The sequence below is a fragment of the Macaca mulatta genome, chromosome 14 (genome assembly GCF_049350105.2).
Source record: "Macaca mulatta isolate MMU2019108-1 chromosome 14, T2T-MMU8v2.0, whole genome shotgun sequence".
NCBI lineage: Eukaryota > Metazoa > Chordata > Mammalia > Primates > Cercopithecidae > Macaca > Macaca mulatta.
This window is the reverse complement of record NC_133419.1, coordinates 70,506,792-70,525,039: the sequence shown is the minus strand read 5'-3', so window position 1 is coordinate 70,525,039 and position 18,248 is coordinate 70,506,792. Positions and strand designations below refer to the sequence as shown.

Below are 18,248 nucleotides of genomic sequence, written 5' to 3'. Positions count from 1 at the left end.
ACAGTGGAGTGTTGAAGTCTCCCATTATTATTGTATGGGAGTCTAAGTCTCTTTGTAAGTCTCTAAGGACTTGCTTTATGAATCTGGGTGCTCCTGTATTGGGTGCATATATATTTAGGATAGTTAGGTCTTCCTGTTGAATTGATCCTTTTACCATTATGTAATGGCCTTCTTTGTCTCTTTTGATCTTTGATGGTTTAAAGTCTGTTTTATCAGAGACTAGTATTGCAACCCCTGCTTTTTTTTGTTCTCCATTTGCTTGGTAAATCTTCCTCCATCCCTTTATTTTGAACCTATGTGTGTCTCTGCATGTGAGATGGGTCTCCTGAATACAGCAGACTGATCGGTCTTGACTCTTTATCCAGTTTGCCAGTCTGTGTCTTTTAATTGGAGCATTTAGTCCATTTACATTTAAGGTTAAGATTGTTATGTGTGAACTTGATCCTGCCATTATGATATTAACTGGTTATTTTGCTCGTTAGTTGATGCAGTTTCTTCCTAGCCTTGATGGTCTTTACATTTTGGCATGTTTTTGCAATGGCTGGTACCGGTTGTTTCTTTCCATGTTGAGTGCTTCCTTCAGGGTCTCTTGTAAGGCAGGCCTAGTGGTGACAAAATCTCTAAGCATTTGCTTTTCTGTAAAGGATTTTATTTCTCCTTCACTTATGAAACTTAGTTTGGCTGGATATGAAATTCTGGGTTGAAAATTCTTTTCTTTAAGAATGTTGAATATTGGCCCCCACTCTCTTCTGGCTTGGAGAGTTTCTGCTGAGAGATCTGCTGTTATTCTGATGGGCTTCCCTTTGTGGGTAACCTGACCTTTCTCTCTGGCTACCCTTAAGATTTTTTCCTTCATTTCAACTTTGGTGAATCTGGCAATTATGTGTCTTGGAGTTGCTCTTCTCGAGGAGTATCTTTGTGGCGTTCTCTGTATTTCCTGGATTTGAATGTTGGCCTGTCCTACTAGGTTGGGGAAGTTCTCCTGGATGATATCCTGAAGAGTGTTTTCCAACTTGGTTCCATTTTCCCCCTCACTTTCAGGCACCCCAATCAGACGTAGATTTGGTCTTTTTACATAATCCCATACCTCTTGCAGACTTTGTTCATTTCTTTTTCTTCTTTTTTCTTTTGGTTTCTCTTCTCACTTCATTTCCTTCATTTGATCCTCAATCGCTGATACTCTTCCTTCCAGTTGATCGAGTCGGTTACTGAAGCTTGTGCATTTGTCACGTATTTCTCGTGTCATGGTTTTCATCTCTTTCATTTCGTTTATGACCTTCTCTGCATTAATTATTCTAGCCATCAATTCTTCCACTTTTTTTTCAAGATTTTTAGTTTCTTTGCGCTGGTTACGTAATTCCTCCTTTAGCTCTGAGAAGTTTGATGGACTGAAGCCTTCTTCTCTCATCTCGTCAAAGTCATTCTCCGTCCAGCTTTGATCCGTTGCTGGCGATGAGCTGCGCTCCTTTGCCGCGGGAGATGTGCTCTTATATTTTGAATTTCCAACTTTTCTGCCCTGCTTTTTCCCCATCTTTGTGGTTTTATCTGCCTCTGGTCTTTGATGATGGTGATGTGCTGATGGGGTTTTGGTGTAGGTGTCCTTCCTGTTTGATAATTTTCCTTCTAACAGTCAGGACCCTCAGCTGGAGTTCTGTTGGAGATTGCTTGAGGTCCACTCCAGACCCTGTTTGCCTGGGTATCAGCAGCAGAGGCTGCAGAAGATAGAATATTTCTGAACAGCGAGTGTACCTGTCTGATTCTTGCTTTGGAAGCGTCCTCTCAGGGGGGTACTCCACCCTGTGAAGTGTGGGGTGTCAGACTGCCCCTAGTGGGAGATGTCTCCCAGTTAGGGTACTCAGGGGTCAGGGACCTACTTGAGCAGGCAGTCTGTCCCTACTCAGATGTCAACCTCCGTGTTAGGAGATCCACTGCTCTCTTCAAAGCTGTCAGACAGAGTCATTTGCGTCTGCAGAGGTTTCTGCTGCGTTTGTTATTGTTTACTTTGCCCTGTCCCCAGAGGTGGAGTCTACAGAGACAGGCAGGTTTCCTTGAGCTGCTGTGAGCTCCACCCAGTTCGAGCTTCCCATCGGCTTTGTTTATCTACTTAAGCCTCAGCAATGGCGGGCGCCCCTCCCCCAGCCTCGCTGCTGCCTTGCCGATAGATCACAGACTGCTGTGCTAGCAATGAGGGAGGCTCCGTGGGTGTGGGGCCCTCCCGGCCAGGTGTGGGATATGATCTCCTGGTGTGCCCATTTGCTTAAAGCGCAGTATTGGGGTGGGAGTTACCCGATTTTCCAGGTGTTGTGTGTCTCAGTTCCCCTGGCTAGGAAAAGGGATTCCCTTCCCCCTTGCGCTTCCCAGGTGAGGCAATGCCTCGCCCTGCTTCAGCTCTCGTTCATCCCCGCATTGTTATTTTCTATGATTATTAAGAAATACTTGAAATTTCCATATGAAAAAGTCTTGCCTTGCTGATATTTATCAAACCCAGAAAAGATGAGCAGTAACAACTATGCAGATAAGTGGATCATTTACTCTGAACAGTAGAATGATACCAGTTTCTGAAAGACTAGAATTAAGATTGTGATGTTAGTGACTATTTATGGAAATGTAAAATGTAAAATACAATCTCATTGATATGTGGAATCTAAAAAGGAAAAAAATGTCAAATATATAGAGATAGAGAATAAACCAATAGTAACAAAGGTCAAGGTCAGGGGAAGAAATGGAAAGATGTAAGTCAAAGAATGCAAAGTAGTAAATATGTAGGATCAGCAAGATAACATATTCAATGTACAACATGAGGACTATAGTTAATAATAATGTATTGTATTCATGGAATATCTGCTCTCATCATGGGCTATTGCAGATGGGTAACTATATGAGATTATGTGTATGTGTATTTGTTCTAATACAGTAATTATTTACTACACATATATGTTATAATATCATGTTGTATACTTTAAATATACACAATAAAATTCATTTCTAAAACGATGATGATAAAAGGTCCTCTGCAAAGCAAGTAACAGAGTCATCTATTCACGGGTTAGTGAGAAGAGTGATAATGTTTTGGAATGGTTCATGAGTGAACTATGAACATAGAGTCTGATGATATCCATTTGAGGTTAGAGACCAATTGTAGATCAATTAATCTATGTTGATCAAGACAATATCAAGTGATTAAATTGTGCTTCCTTTGATGGATATAAACTCTGTGTTTAGATGATTTCTTTGTAGATATTTCTTACAAGATAAATGCATATGGACAATTGAAATATTATCTTTTCCTGCACAGAAATTGTAGGCACATGTGATGCATAACTCTACTATTAGAAATTTTAACACTATATGTGAAGGCAAAAACATGGGAAATAAAACCAGGCTTGATCCATATAATTCTTACAGTCAATGCCATATTGTATAAAGTCTTATTTCTTTGTTGTCTTATTTTTACCTTCCTTATATAAACGTATTTCTTTCCCTAACCTGCCATACTGTTCCATATCGAAGACACTTACCCCTGTTTGATTTAAAGTGTTTTACTTTCTCTTCAAGAAGAACCACCTCTGAATTCTGACACGGATCTGTTGTGTCTTCACACTATAGATGATGGGGTTCATGAGAGGTGGGAAGATGATGTAGATGTTGCCCATGAGGACCTGGACCACAGGAGAGAGGTGCTTCCCAAAGTGATGCACCATGGTGAGGCCAATGATTGGGATGTAGAAGACCAGGACAGCACAGACATGAAAAACACAGGTCTGCAAGGGCTTCAGTCGCTCTTCTCGGGATGCAATAGCCAAGACAGATTGCAGGATCAGCATGTACGATATGATAATTAACACAGAATCAAACAAAAGTGTAAAAATCACCAGAGCCAAGGCATAGAAGCTGTTGAAGCGGATGTCAGAGCAGGCTGGTCTCAGCAGATCTTGGTGAAGGCAGAAAGAGTGAGAGAGGACATGGGAATGGCAGTAATGAAAAAGCTTTAGGCGGATTATGGGTGCCATGATGAACGCAAAACTCCTAAATAAAATTCCCAGCCCAATTTTGATGATACTGACATTGGTGAGTATAGATGTATACCTTAGAGGGTTACAGATAGCTGTAAAACGATCAAAGGCCATGGCGAGGAGGACTCCAGACTCCATAATTGATAGACCATGAATGAAGAAGGTTTGAGCAATACAGGCATCCAGACTAATCTCCTGGCTGAGACCCCATAAAATTCCCAATACTGTGTGTACTGTACACAGCCCCATGCACAGGTCAGTGAGACCCAGCATGGCCAGGAAGTAGAACATGGGCTCACGCAGGCTCGGCTCTGTATGAATCACACGCAGCACCAGGCAGTTCCCTGAAAGTACCATCATGTAAATACAGGAGAAGGGAACAGAGAGCCAGGGATATTCTCCTTCTAGGCCGGGGAAGCCTGTTAGGAGAAAGGTTGAGGAGTTGGTATTGTGAGCAGAAAAAGCATGCATTTCAAATTCAAAGTGTTATTTCTATGGCTCGAAAATTATTTCCATTTGGTAGATCACTTTCATACAACTCCTTTTTCTTCTTACAGGACAGATTTGAGCAAAGATGAGGGATCATATAATATGAAGTTCTCTAGATTAGTTTACAAAGCCACATTTACTGATGTTCACATCCTCTACCCAAGGACATCTCCATATTAAGAATCTTACTCTCTTTCTGTCTAGCAAAGAAGGAAAGTAAAGAAAGTTAAATGTGATCTAAACAAATTTTCCCTTTTCTCAAGTAATTTAAGATTATGATAGAATTTGATTCTAAAATTCATATTAAACTTCTATTTTCATTGGAAAAACTAGTTACCTATCACCTTTTCATGTACGCTGAAATTCAGTCTGTTTCTTTTATCCTTGTTCAAATCTTAACTCAGTTGCTCAAATCTCAACTCAGTTGCGCAAATCTCAACTCTAAGACATATTTGCTTCTCTAGTCTCACAAAGATAGGTTATATCTTTTTAAGTTCTTGCATCAAGAGAGAACTCTAGGGCTGTGACTTATATTATCAGAGAAGAGACTATTAGGCATAACATTATTCCATATCCCCAGAGACATTCTGTTACTTCTTAAAGCAAAAGATGAAAGTAAACATCATCTGACTGCAGTTGGGAATTATTTACAGACAGCGCATTTGTAGTATGTGACAAACACATAACTCATCTGATGTGCTAAGCCCATCCAGGCTTTACAGTTAGTAATGTGAGTTCAAATCAGGCTTAAGTAGTTTGCCAACATTATGAAGCTAATAAATAGTCAGTATTTGAATTCAATTCAGCAAGTCTGATTCTGTGCCCGTGTTCTTTACTACTCTACTGTTTTAGGTTATTGTATTCACTAGGACTTCCTGAGTTCACATTTAGTCCATGCATATTGAGCTGCATATTCTTCCAATATTCATTTGAAATGGCATTTTCCTTGCCCGAACCTCAAACCTATGTTAACACTTACGTGATGGGCCTATCTGTTGTGGATAACAGATTGTGGTTAATTATTATAGACTATAGAATGCTATAAACAGAATAAATAGTCACTTTATCCAGATAATCATTACTAGATTTGTAACTCTAATGTTATGTCTTATTTCCCTTAAGAAAACTGGTATTTTCCCAATCATGAAAGAGAGTAATGGGGTCTGGAAATGATGACTCATACCTGTAATCCTAGCACTTTGGGAGGCTCTGGTTTGCCGATCGCTTGAGCCCAAGAGTTAGACATCAGCCTGGGCAACATAGTGAGACTTTATCTCTACAAAAAACAAAAACAATAGCCAGGTGTGGTGGCATAAGCCTGTAGTCCCAGCTACTTAGGAGACTGAGGTGGGAGAATGTCTCGTACCCTAAAGTTTGAGGCTGCAGTGAGCCAAAATCGTGGGACTGCATGACAGAGTGAGACATTATCTAAAAGAATAAGAAAAGGAGGAGGAGGAGGAGGAAGAATAAGAAGAAGAGGAAGAGGAAGAAGGAGAAGAAGGGGAAGGAAAAGAAGGAGAAGAAGGGGAAGGAGAAGAAGGAGAAGAAGGGGAAGGAGAAGGAGAAGAAAGGATTGTTTTTCTTCTTGATTTTTGTGTACACCCTCAAAAGATGCGCACACCATCAAAGACAATAAATATAATCCTGTTCGAAAGAAATAATATAGATAGCCCTAATTCAATCTACTGCCTTTATTCTATACTCTTAAAAACACTAAATAAACATTAACAATTATGATTGCCTATTATCAATTTTATTATTATTAAAGCATAATAAAATTATTGCAAAATATCAGATTCCAAATTCGGCTAATTGGTATACGTAACAGAGGCAACAATTAATTTTTACCAATTAGCAGCATTTCTAATAATAATAAAAATTGACATTATTTTAATTTATTTGTTATAATTTTCAGCACATAAAATTTATAATCAAATTTATACAACAGCTCTATAATTCATATGCAGTTTATCTCAAGTAAGGTACACAGTATTCCCCCATTATCCACAATGAATATGTTTCAAAACCTTCAGTGGATGTCTGGAACTGCTAATAGTATTTAGCCCCATATATCCTGTATATATATTCTATATTTTTCCTATAGCATAGTTATTATAAAGTTTAATTAATGCATTAGAAAAAGACTGACAATAACTAGTGATAAAATAGAACACTTACGACAATATAATAAAAGTTATATGAATGTTCTTTTTCTCTCTCTCTCTTAAAATATTAGTATCTTTATTGTACTCTACTCACCTATTTTCTGGCCATGATTGGCCATGGATACTGAAATCATGAAAAGCAAAACAACAGATACCATATGTGCTTTATCTTTTGCTGTCCTGCAAGTTATCTATTATATAACTTCATTCTCTCCTATTAACACATTCTCAGTGAAAAATAAAAGCATGTTCAAAGTAATAAAACTAGAAAAAATTCTAATATTTATTTTTATAATCATGTACTTCATTTTATTTTTTAGTTGGGAACATCCTTTACAAATCAACGTTGTAATTAAAAATCAGGCAACTAAATATGCAAACATCTATGAATCTCTTTAATGAATTATGTAAGATATCTACCTTGAAATCTGTGTGATAAGTTAAGAAGACTCAGATAAATGGTAGACTCACACTTATGATTGAATTTAAAGACACAATATTGTAAATAATATGATTTTCCCTATAAAGATATTCAGATTCAATGCAATCTCAATAAAAATTTCTGAAAGTCATTTTGTGGAAATTTTCAAATAGCATTGAAAGTTTATATGAGATGTAAAGGTCCTGAAATACTCAAGGTTTTCCTGTAAAACAAAAACACTGAGGGATAAACACAACCAGATACAAGATTGATACTAAATAGATGTCAGAACCATATTTGCTGTAGTTTGACTCAAGGATAAGCAAGTAGGCTAATGAATCAAAATAGACAATGTAAAATCAAACCACTAATATAGCACACAAAGACAGTGTACTACTTTGAGAAAATGATTTTTTAAAGGAATGGTGATGAAAATAGCTCATGTATATTAAAAAAACAAAATGAATCTCAATCCCTCAATGGCACTATATACTAAAATTAATCCCAGAGGAATTTTAAATCATAATATAAAAGATAAAACGATAAAGTCTTTAGAAAAAATGTTGGAGGGAATGTGGAGAAAAATGAACTCCTATATGCTGTTTGTGGGAATGTTAATTGGTATTGCTATTATGAAAAACAGAATGGAGGTTTCTGAAAAATCTAAAAATAGAACTACCATATGAGGCAGCAATCTCATTACAGTGTATACATCAAAAGGAATTAAAATCAGGATGTCAAAGAGATATCTGTACTCCTATGCTCACTGCAGCACTATTCACAACAGCTAAGACATCAACCTATCCAGAAAAGATAAAGAAAATATGATATTCTATGTATACACAATGGAATACTATTCAGCTTTAACAAGGAAGAAAATCTTGTCATTTGCAACAACAGAGATAAAACTGAAAGACATCATGTTAAATGAAATAAGTCAGGCATGCAAAGACAAATACTGCATGATATCACTTATATGTGGAACACAAAAAAGCTGAACTCATAGGAGTAGATAGTAGAATGGTAGTTACCAGAGCTGAGGAAGGTAGGCAGTGATGGGGAGATACTGGCAAAAGGGTACAGAGTTTTAGTTAGACCAGAGGGGCAAGTTTTTGAGATCTATTGTACAGTATCTTGACTATAGTCAATGATAATGTATTGTGTATATCATAACTGCTAAGAAAATAAATTTCAAATGTTATTACCACAAAAAATAAGTATATGAGTTGATTTATATGTTAATTGGATTGATTAGATATAAGACTCATCTGAAATGAGTCTTATTGCTATGCATGTGCGGTCCCAGATGAATTTCTTCTCTTTCCTTTCTTCTTTTCCATTTTGACTTTACTCTTGTCATCTGGGACTCTTAATACTGGAAAATCTTGCTAAGACCCTCACTAAGCCAGTCTGATAGTGCACTGAATATTAATGTTTTGTTCTTCTTGACCGCAAGAAGATTGGGCACTTTTCTCATAGACCTAGGCATTGGCTAGAATCCCACTGATCATTCATGGACATTCAGAACTATGATGACTCCAACCATTGATATGGAGAATATACTCACGCAGCTGTGTTATAGCCACACAATTTTACCTTCTTCACTAGTGAAACATTCTATCTCCAAATCTTACTTTATTATGCCTCTTGAGACTGCATGTTGTACTGTTGACTACCTTTTTTTTTTTTTTTTAATCTCTAGCTACTACTGCTGTCCAGTCTCAGCTGTTACTCCTGCTCTTATAGGTTGCTGAGAACCCAGCATATTTTTCATCAAAGGCTGCTCAGTTTTGAATCAGCCACAAAATAGCCATATGTCTTTGGTCTTGACTTTAATGTTAATAGTAAGAAAGGTTGAATTTTATAATCTCCATTTTTTTTATTCAATATACTTGCAGTTAAAAATGTCACAACAATAAGCTTATGGGCATTACTTAATATCCTAAATATATGAAATATTATGGAAAAAGTCTCATATAGAAAATTTCAGGTATGGATTATAATAGGTATGGAATTATAATTGCTGATTATGAAGTGATTATTGTTCCATTAACTGCATATTTGACAGAAGAGTATATTAACTAAAATAAAATCAGTTTATCATTCAGTTTCCTGACATCATTTCAAAGTTAATATAAAAAATAAAAATAAGATCCTTATTCATCAGATAATTTTAGAAGAACACTTTAACAGTTATACATATTAGAAGAATAAAGTTATAATAAAAAATAATAATGCACTTATGACTAGAATCATCAATAGAAATTTAAACTCATTTAATTTAAATAAAATAAACGACCAAGAAAGTTAATATTAAAAACCAGTGGTCATAGGCAGGAAAGTCACAGCAGGAGGATATATAAAGAAATAATATTTTGGGGCTGGGGGCGGTGGCTCATGTCCCAGCACTTTCGGAGGCCAAGGCAGGCAGATCACGAGGTCAGGAGTTCGAGACCAGCCTGGCCAACATAGTGAAACCTCATCTCTACTAAAAATACAAAAAATTAGCTGGGCATGATGGTGGGCACTTGTAATCCCAGCTACTCAGGAGACTGAGGCAGGAGAATCGCTTGATCCCTGGAAGCAGAGGTTTCAGTGAGCCGAGATTGTGCCCACTCTAGCTTGGGCAACAAGAGTGAGACTCTGTGCCTTGTCCACAGTAGATGTACAGTACCTATTTGCTGAATTACTGAATATATCTGTCTGATTTTCAGTACCGTGCTTGGATTAAAGTGACTGTTTTGTCATGTAGCATGGGAAACTCACCACTGCTCCATTTCTGGCTCATGCTGTGCATTACAGCAGGGTTTCTTACAAGTGCTATCTCATAGGCTCCTACTTGCTGGTTCTAGGTTTGTCCTCTGTATGGCACACAGATCAAATATAATTATTTTCCAGTAAAGCAACATTCAGCCATTTGAACATAGCTGCTAATCCATCTGCTCCTGAGCTTTTTTTTTTTTTTTTTTTTTTTTTGGCTATTTATTATTGTCTCAATTTCAGAAGTTTTTATTGGTCTATTCAGGGATACAAATTCTTCCTGATTCAGTCTTGAGAGGGTGTGTGCCTCCAGGAATTTATCCATGTCTTCTAGATTTTCTAGTTTATGTGCATAAAGGTGTTTATCTCTGGTAGTTGTCTGTATTTCTGTGGGGTCAATAGTGATATTTCTCTTATCATTTCTGATTGTGTCTATTTGATTCTTCTCTGTTTTCTTCTTTATTTGTCTAGCTAGTGATCTATCTAATAATTTTATAAGTTTTTCAAAAAATCAGCTTCTAGAGTCATTGATTTTTTTTTTTTTTTTTTTTTTTTTTTTGAGACGGAGTCTCACGCTGTTGCCCAGGCTGGAGTGCAGTGGCGCGATCTCGGCTCACTGCAAGCTCCGCCTCCCGGGTTCCCGCCATTCTCCTGCCTCAGCCTCCTGAGTAGCTGGGACTACAGGCGCCCGCCACCGCGCCCGGCTAATTTTTTGTATTTTTAGTAGAGACGGGGTTTCACTGTGGTCTCGATCTCCTGACCTTGTGATCCGCCCGCCTCGGCCTCCCAAAGTGCTGGGATTACAGGCTTGAGCCACCGCGCCCGGCCGACTCATTGATTTTTTGAAGTGTTTTTTTGTGTCTCTATCTCTGTCAGTTCCACTCTGGTCTTGGTTGTTTCTTGTCTTCTACTAGCTTTAAGATTTGTCTGGTATTGTTTCTCTAGTTCTTTTAGTTGTGATGTTAAGGTGTCGATTTTAGATCTTTCTAGTTTTTTGATGTAGGCATTTAGTGCCACACATTTTTCTCTTAACACTGCTCTAGCTGCGTCCCAGAGATACTGGTAAATTGTCTCTGTTCTCATTAGTTTCAAAGAACTTCTTGATTTCTGCCTTAATCTCATTATTTACCCAGGAGTCATCATTCAGGGGCACATTGTCCAATTTCCCTGTAGTTGTGTGGTTTTGGATGAGTTTTCTTAATCTTGAGTTCTAATTTGATTGTGTTGTGGTCTGAGATGCTGTTATGATTTCAGTTTGGGTTTTTTTTTTTTTTTTTTTTTTTTTTTTTTTGCATTTGCTGAGGACTGTTTTACTTCTAATTATGTAATTGCTTTTAGAGTAAGGGCCATATGGTGATGAGAAAAATGTGTATTCCATTGTTTTAGGGTGGAGAATTCTGTAGATATCTATCAGGTCCACTTGATCCAGAGGTGAGTTCAAGTTCTGAATATCCTTGGTAATTTTGGTAACTTTCTTCTTGATTATCTGTCTAATACGGACAGCAGGCTGTTAAATTCTCCCACTACTATCGTGTGGGAGCCTAAGTCTCTTTGTAGGTCTCTAAGAACTTGTTTTATGAATACGGGTGCTCCTGTATTGGGTACGTATATATTTAGGATAGATAGCTCTTCTTGTAAAATTGAAGCTTTTACTATTATTTAATGCCCTTCTTTGTCTTTTTTGATCTTTGTTGGTATAAAATCTGTTTTGTCAGAAACTAGCATTGCAGCCCACGCTTTTTTATGCTTTTTATTTACTTGATAAATTTTCCTCTATCCCTTTATTTTAAGCCTATGTGTATCTTTGCACGTGAGATGGGTGTCTCAAATACAGCACACCAATGGGTCTTGACTCTTCATTCAGCTTTCCATTCTGTGTCTTTTAATTGGGGCATTTAGCCCACTTACATTTAAGGTTAATATTGTAATGTGTGAATTTGATCCTGTCATCATGATGCTAACTGGTTATTTTGCAGACTTGTTGATGTAGTTGCTTTATAGTGTCATTGGTCTGTGTACTTCAGTGTGTTTTTGTAGTGGCTGGTAGTAGTTTTTGCTGTTGTTTGTTTGTTTATTTTTGAGACAGAGTTTTGCTCTTGTGGCCCAAACTGGAGTGCAATGGCATGATCTCGGCTCACTGCAACCTCTGTCTCCTGGGTACAAGTGATTCTCCTACCTCAACCTCCCAAGTAGCTGGGATTACAGGCATGTGCCACCATGCCTGGCTAATTTTTTTGTATTTTTATAGAGGTGGGGTTTCTTCATGCTGGTCAGACTGGTCTTGAACACCCGACTTCATATGATCCACCTGCCTCAGCCTTCCAAAGTGCTGGGATTACAGGCGTGAGCCACCGTACCCGGCCAACAGTTTTTCTTTTTCATATTTAGTGCTTCCTTCAAAGTCTCTTGCAAGGCAGGCCTGGTGGTGATGAATTCTCTCAGCATTTGCTTATCTGAAAAGGATTTTATTTCTCCTTCTGCTACGAAGCTTAGTTTGTCTGGATATGAAATTCTGGGTTGAAAATTCCTTTCTTTAAGAATGTTGAATATTGGCCCCCTATCTCTTTTGGCTTGTAGAGTTTCTGCTGAGAGGTCCACTGTTAGTCTGATGGACTTCCCTTTATATGTGACAAGGCCTTTCTCTCTAGCTGCCCTTAACATTTTTTCCTTCATTTTGACATTGGAGAATCTGCTGATTATGGTTTTAGGTTCAATCTTTTCATGGAATATCTTACTAGGGTTCTCTTTATTTCCTGAATGTCAATGCTGGTCTGTTTTGTTAGGTTAGGGAAGTGTCCTGGATGATATCCAGAAGTATGTTTCTCAACTTGGTTCCATTTTCCCCGTCTCTTTCATGTACCCTAATCAGTTGTAGTTTTGGTCTTTTTACATAATCCCATAGTCCTCAGAAAGTTTGTTTGTTTGTTTTCATTCTATTTTTTTCGAATCTTGTCTGCCTGTTTTATTTCAGCAAGATAGTGCTTCGAGCTCTGAAATTCTTTCCTCTGCTTGGTCTATTGTTATTGATACTTGTAGTTGCATTGTTAAGTTCTTTTGTTGTGTTTTTCAACTCCATTAAGTCATTTATGTTCCTGTCTAAACTGGTTATTCTGGTTAATCACTCCTGTAAAGTTTTATCATGGTTCTAAGCTTCTTTGCATTGGGTTAAAACATGCTGCTTTAGCTCAGCAAAGTTTGTTATTACCCACCTTTTGAAGCCTACTTCTGTCAATTCAGCCATCTCGGCCTCCACCCAGCTCTGTGCCATTGCAGGAGAGGTGTTGCAATTATTTGGAGAAAAGGCACTCTGGTTTTTGAGTTTTTGGCATTTTTTCATTGATTCTGTCTCATCTTATTTAGTTCATCTAGCTTCAACTGTTAAGGCTGCTGACCTTTGGATGGGGTTTTTGTGGGGACATGTTTGTTGATGCTGCTGCTGTTGCTTTCCGTTTATTTGTTTTTCTTTTAATAGTCAGGCCCCTCTTCTACAGGCCTGCTGCAGTTTGCTGGGAGTGCACTCCAGACCTTATTCATCTGAGTGATCTTTTGATATTTAGTAAAAGGTTACTGAGTCTAGAGGGTATATCCAATCATCTACATATCTTCATCAGAACTTATTACAGATCCCACAGCCTTGTAGTTATTTATCATTATTTATCGAAAATTGTCAGTAGAAAGTGTTACTATTAATGAATGAGAACCATATACATAATAAATTCGCCTTGCTCATGAAACACTTTCTTGAATGGTAGGGTACAAATTATGCCAGCAATTATTTACAGATCTCTCCATACTCTTGCACTTAGAATACCTACTTTGGTACATTAAATGAATAAATTATCAAAATAAATTCATACAAAATAAGAAATTTCCTGTGGGCCACAGAATTTTAAGAACACAAAAGAGACAGCAGAAAAGGATGGATAAAAGCATAAAATTTGTTATCAGCCTCTGCTAAGCGCCTCATTTGATTTAATTGCTTCAAATGTCCAATGCAGAAATTGAGGTTTGTGGAAATTAGTAACTTTCACAGTATCAAACTAGTCCATGGAAGCGCTGACAGTCAAACCCAGGTATGCTTGACTTCAAAGCTGATTTGCTTTCCACTGTAATTCTTCCTCTTAATCAAACATTCTACATTCTAACCTTTGTTTTTACATCAATATATGCTCTCTTACTCATACTGAGTTCTAAACTTCATTGCTTTTAATTTAACAGCATGTATCCCTTTCTTATTCTTGGGTGTCTTTCCTTGAGTTATTTCAGAAATGTCCTTTAGAGAAATACCTTCACTTAAAACACACACACGCGCGCGCGCACACACACACACACACACACACACACACACAATCTATCTTCCAAAGAACGTTTCAAATATTTCGTCATTAACCATGTCTTTCCCCAAAATCCTTGACCTTAGCATTCAATGTGACCTTTCTCTTCTTTTAAACTCCTTGGTATTTTGTACATACAGTTCTGATAACATGTATTAAAGTCATATTTTACACTCCTGTTATTTTGATGTGTGATACATTTTCAAAAGTACCAACGTTTCTTCATAATATATAGTATGTCTTGCTCTTTTTGCATTTCGTATCAAAAGCATTGCACTGTGGAAGAGACTTTAACAATCCCCCAGTATGGATTCTGTCTCTGTCCCAGTAACAGAGTCCTCTCCACCTCCACCAGCCTGTAGTTTAAGCTCATCTCATAGCCACTCATCTAGAGACTGCATTTTTTTCACTCCTGTCCCTGGTTGTGACCATGTGGTTGGGTTTAGGCCAAAGGAATGTGAGAAATGATGCATATGACTCCTTTGACATAAATAAAAATATTTGAATTAAATTCACAATATGATGCTACTGTACACATGCAAGAAAATGAAAGATTGATGACACAAAATGCTAGCAAAGATGTGAAGCAACTAGAACACTTAAAAATTGCTTGCCTAGGACTTAGGTGTATGTTGTTCTCATTACCCAACCTTTCTTTATCTTGACACCTTAAGTTCTGATGTTCAATATTATAGTAGGGTGACAATGGTTAACAACAATATATTGCATACTTAAAAAACAGCTAGAAGAGAAGATTTGAAATCTTTCCAACACAAAGAAATGAAAAATGTTTTAAGCTGTGGATATCCCAAATATCCTTACTTGATCATTACATGTTGTATGCATGTATGAAAATATCTATTAGGCTGGGCACAGTGGCTCACGCCTGTAATCCCAGCACTTTGGGAGGCTGAGATGAGTGGTTCACAAGGTCAGGAGATCGAGACCATCCTGGCTAACACAGTGAAACCCCGTCTCTACTAAAAATACAAAAAAATTAGCCAGGCTTGGAGGTGGGCGCCTATAGTCCCAGCTGCTTGGGAGGCTGAGGCAGGAGAATGGCGTGAACCAGGGAGGCAGAGCTTGCAGTGAGCCAAGATTACACCACTGCACTCCAGCCTGGGTGACAGAATGAGACTTTGTCTCAAAAAATCAAAATCAAAATAAAATATCTCATCTACTACCTAAATATCTATAAATATGATTTGTCAATAAAAACTGCAAAAAAATCCACTGTAATCTTACAAGTTGCTACAATTACTTTTTTGCAAAATCAGTTTTCAAAAAAAAATTTTATCAAGATCTGTTAATATTAAGCTTAGGAATATCATATTATCTCGCAATTCTAATTCTATACATATACTCCTTTTAATACAGCGATATATTATCAATACTATGTAAAGTAATGCTCACAGCAACACTACTTTTGATAGAAAAATATTGTGTATTACCTAGCACCCCCACAAAAAAAGTATATAACATGTAAAGAAATTGTAGTATATTCATAAAATTGAATTTTATAACATAATGAGAAGAAATAGCTCATTTTTATGTGCAACAATACAGATAAATCTTAAAAACATAAAGTTGAAGCAAACAAATGAGTATTTGCTTCAATATTTCATTTATGTACATTTCTCAAGAAGCCAAAGTTGTCTTGGTAATAGCAATCGGGACAGTGGTTATCCAGCGTGGGTAGGGACAAGGAAACAAGTGAAGGAGAATTTCTGCTTTGACAGTCATGTTGTGTTTCTTGATCTGGATGCTTTTTTTGGCTCAGTCTGCCCATTCTATGAAAATTCGTGGCCAGGTGCAGTGGCTTACATCTGTAATCCCAGCACTTTGCAAGGTGGAAGTGGGAGGATAGCTTGGGCCCAGAAGGTCTATACAAGCCTGAGCAACATAGAGAGAGCTTCTCTATACAAATAAAAATAAAAATAAAAATAAAAATAAAAATAAATTAGGTGGGTCTAGTGGCATGCACCTGTAGTTCCAGCTACACCAGAGGCTGAGTAGAATTGCTTGAGCTCAGGCAGTTCAGGTTGCTGTGAACCATGATTGCGCCACTGCACTCCAGCCTGGACAATTGAGTGAGAGTAGAGCTCAAGGAAAAGAAAAGAAAAGAAACATGTAGTATTAGGACTGGTGCACCTTTCTAATTGTATGATATACTTCAATGAAACGTTTAAAAATAATAATTTGAAATAAGTTAAAAATTAAAGAAAAAGAGAGATAAGAGATATGGAAAAATTAGAAGCCAATAATTAGATGGAGGATTTAAATATAGACATATCATATAACACTACTTAGTTTAGTGTGAAATTATTGTTTGTTTTATTGTTCTAGACCCTAAGCATGCAAATGGAAGCTGGTTTCATTGAATAATGGATTTAGATAGGAGAAATCTCTGAATCATAGTTTGCAGGTTATAATGTGCTTTCACTTATCTCTTTTGGCAGCATCCAGCTACACTATTGTGGGTGAGTGGGTCTAATGGTGGGTGTTTGTGGAAGGCAAGTGGAAAGAAAAGGTGTAATTTCTGTTTTAAGAAAATAAATAAGCTAGGTGTGGTGGCTCACACCTGTAATCCCAGCACTCTGGGAGGCCAAGGTGGGCAGATCACGAGGTCAGGAGATAGAGACTATCCTGGCTAACACGGTGAAATCCCGTCTCTACTAAAAACTACAAAAAAATTAGCCGGGTGTGGTGGCGGGCACCTGCAGTCCCGGCTACTCTGGAGGCTGAGGCAGGAGAAAGGCGTGAATCCGGGAGGCGGAGCTTGCAGTGAGCAGAGATCACACCATAGTACTCCGGTCTGGGCTACAGAGGGAGACTCTGTCTCAAAAAAAAAAAAAAAAAAAAAAAAAAAAAAGAAAAGAAAAGAAAAAGAAAAAAGAAAAAGAAAAAGAAAAAGAAAATAAATGTAGCAAATTCTGTTAGGTAAATAATAATGGCAGCCTAAATTTACTTTTTTTGTTCCAGTTGATTTTTGTGTGTTGTGCTGCTTGGATAACTTTGAACTGAGTAAAACAAAGTCACAACATGATGGTGTAGGCATATCATTAAAGAAAAGTTGAGAAAGGAGGATAGGCTTTTCTTAACAGAAGCTTGTTGCAGGAAATTTCACTAAAGCTGTCTAATAAGGTTTAAAATTAGTACTTTAGTATCCCATACATTTGTTTATAAATCTTACAAGGGCTAAAGAAACATCTCAGGGAGTACTAATTTCTATCTTATTATCTAATTTTTCTTCAGGGAAAATTCCAGGAAAATAAGCTATCAGTAAACAAACAATTAGGTTTGGCTCCAGAATTGATATCTGCAATCAAAAATGTCAAAAAAAAAAAAATACTTGTTCTTTACGACATCAAAGTATTCTAGAACTTTAATAATTAAACTAGTAAAGCATGGTGGTATGAGGACAGTCAGAAAATAAGGACAGGAAAAATACACAAAGTTATGGTAATATATTAAACGAAAAAACACAGAATAACATGGAAAGATAATAAATTGCTTAATACAAACACTATTTAGCAAAATAGAGTTTCTTCTATTAAGCTTCCTCCATTAAGCTGTGTAATTCACTTTTTGCACAAAAACAAAATCCAGTGTGAATTAAAAATAAACTCAAAATAAAACCATGTGACTTTCAGTAACAAAATTATGGACTCTTTTTTTTATTTTTTGGTTAAATTTTAATAATATAACACGGGGAAACAAGTACTTGAATTTTGCTTATGGAAGTATGAGCTACTGAAATTGTCTAAAATGAAATGACAATACTTATCAAAAATTAACAGAACAAACTTTTTATACTGCAGTTTCATTTCTATTAATATACCTAGAAAAATGCTTGCACAGATATGAATATATATATGTGTGTGTATATGTGTGTGTGTGTGTGTATACAGACACATTAATTTATTCATCAATCATAATGATACCCCAAACCATTGACTGGATCTCATAGGTCTAGTAACAGATGAGCTGTTACCTTTTCGAAGAAACTATTTCAATCAAATTTCAAGCCTCGTCTTTGGAACAGAATATTTTTACTATCTCATCT

General features: G+C 37.0%; 1 protein-coding gene across 1 annotated transcript; it reads right to left on the bottom strand.

Moving 5' to 3' along the window:
* Positions 1–3,539: 3,539 nt before the first annotated feature.
* LOC100426205 (olfactory receptor 51V1) lies at positions 3,540–4,457 on the bottom strand. Its single transcript, XM_015115101.3, has one exon. The coding sequence runs from the start codon at positions 4,371–4,373 to the stop codon at positions 3,540–3,542; it is 834 nt and encodes a 277-aa protein (XP_014970587.3). The 5' UTR covers positions 4,374–4,457.
* Positions 4,458–18,248: the final 13,791 nt, after the last annotated feature.

Excerpts from the sequence above, each read along its gene's own strand:
- LOC100426205 (XM_015115101.3), bottom strand. The coding sequence starts at position 4,373 with ATGATGGTACTTTCAGGGAACTGCCTGGTGCTGCGTGTGATTCATACA.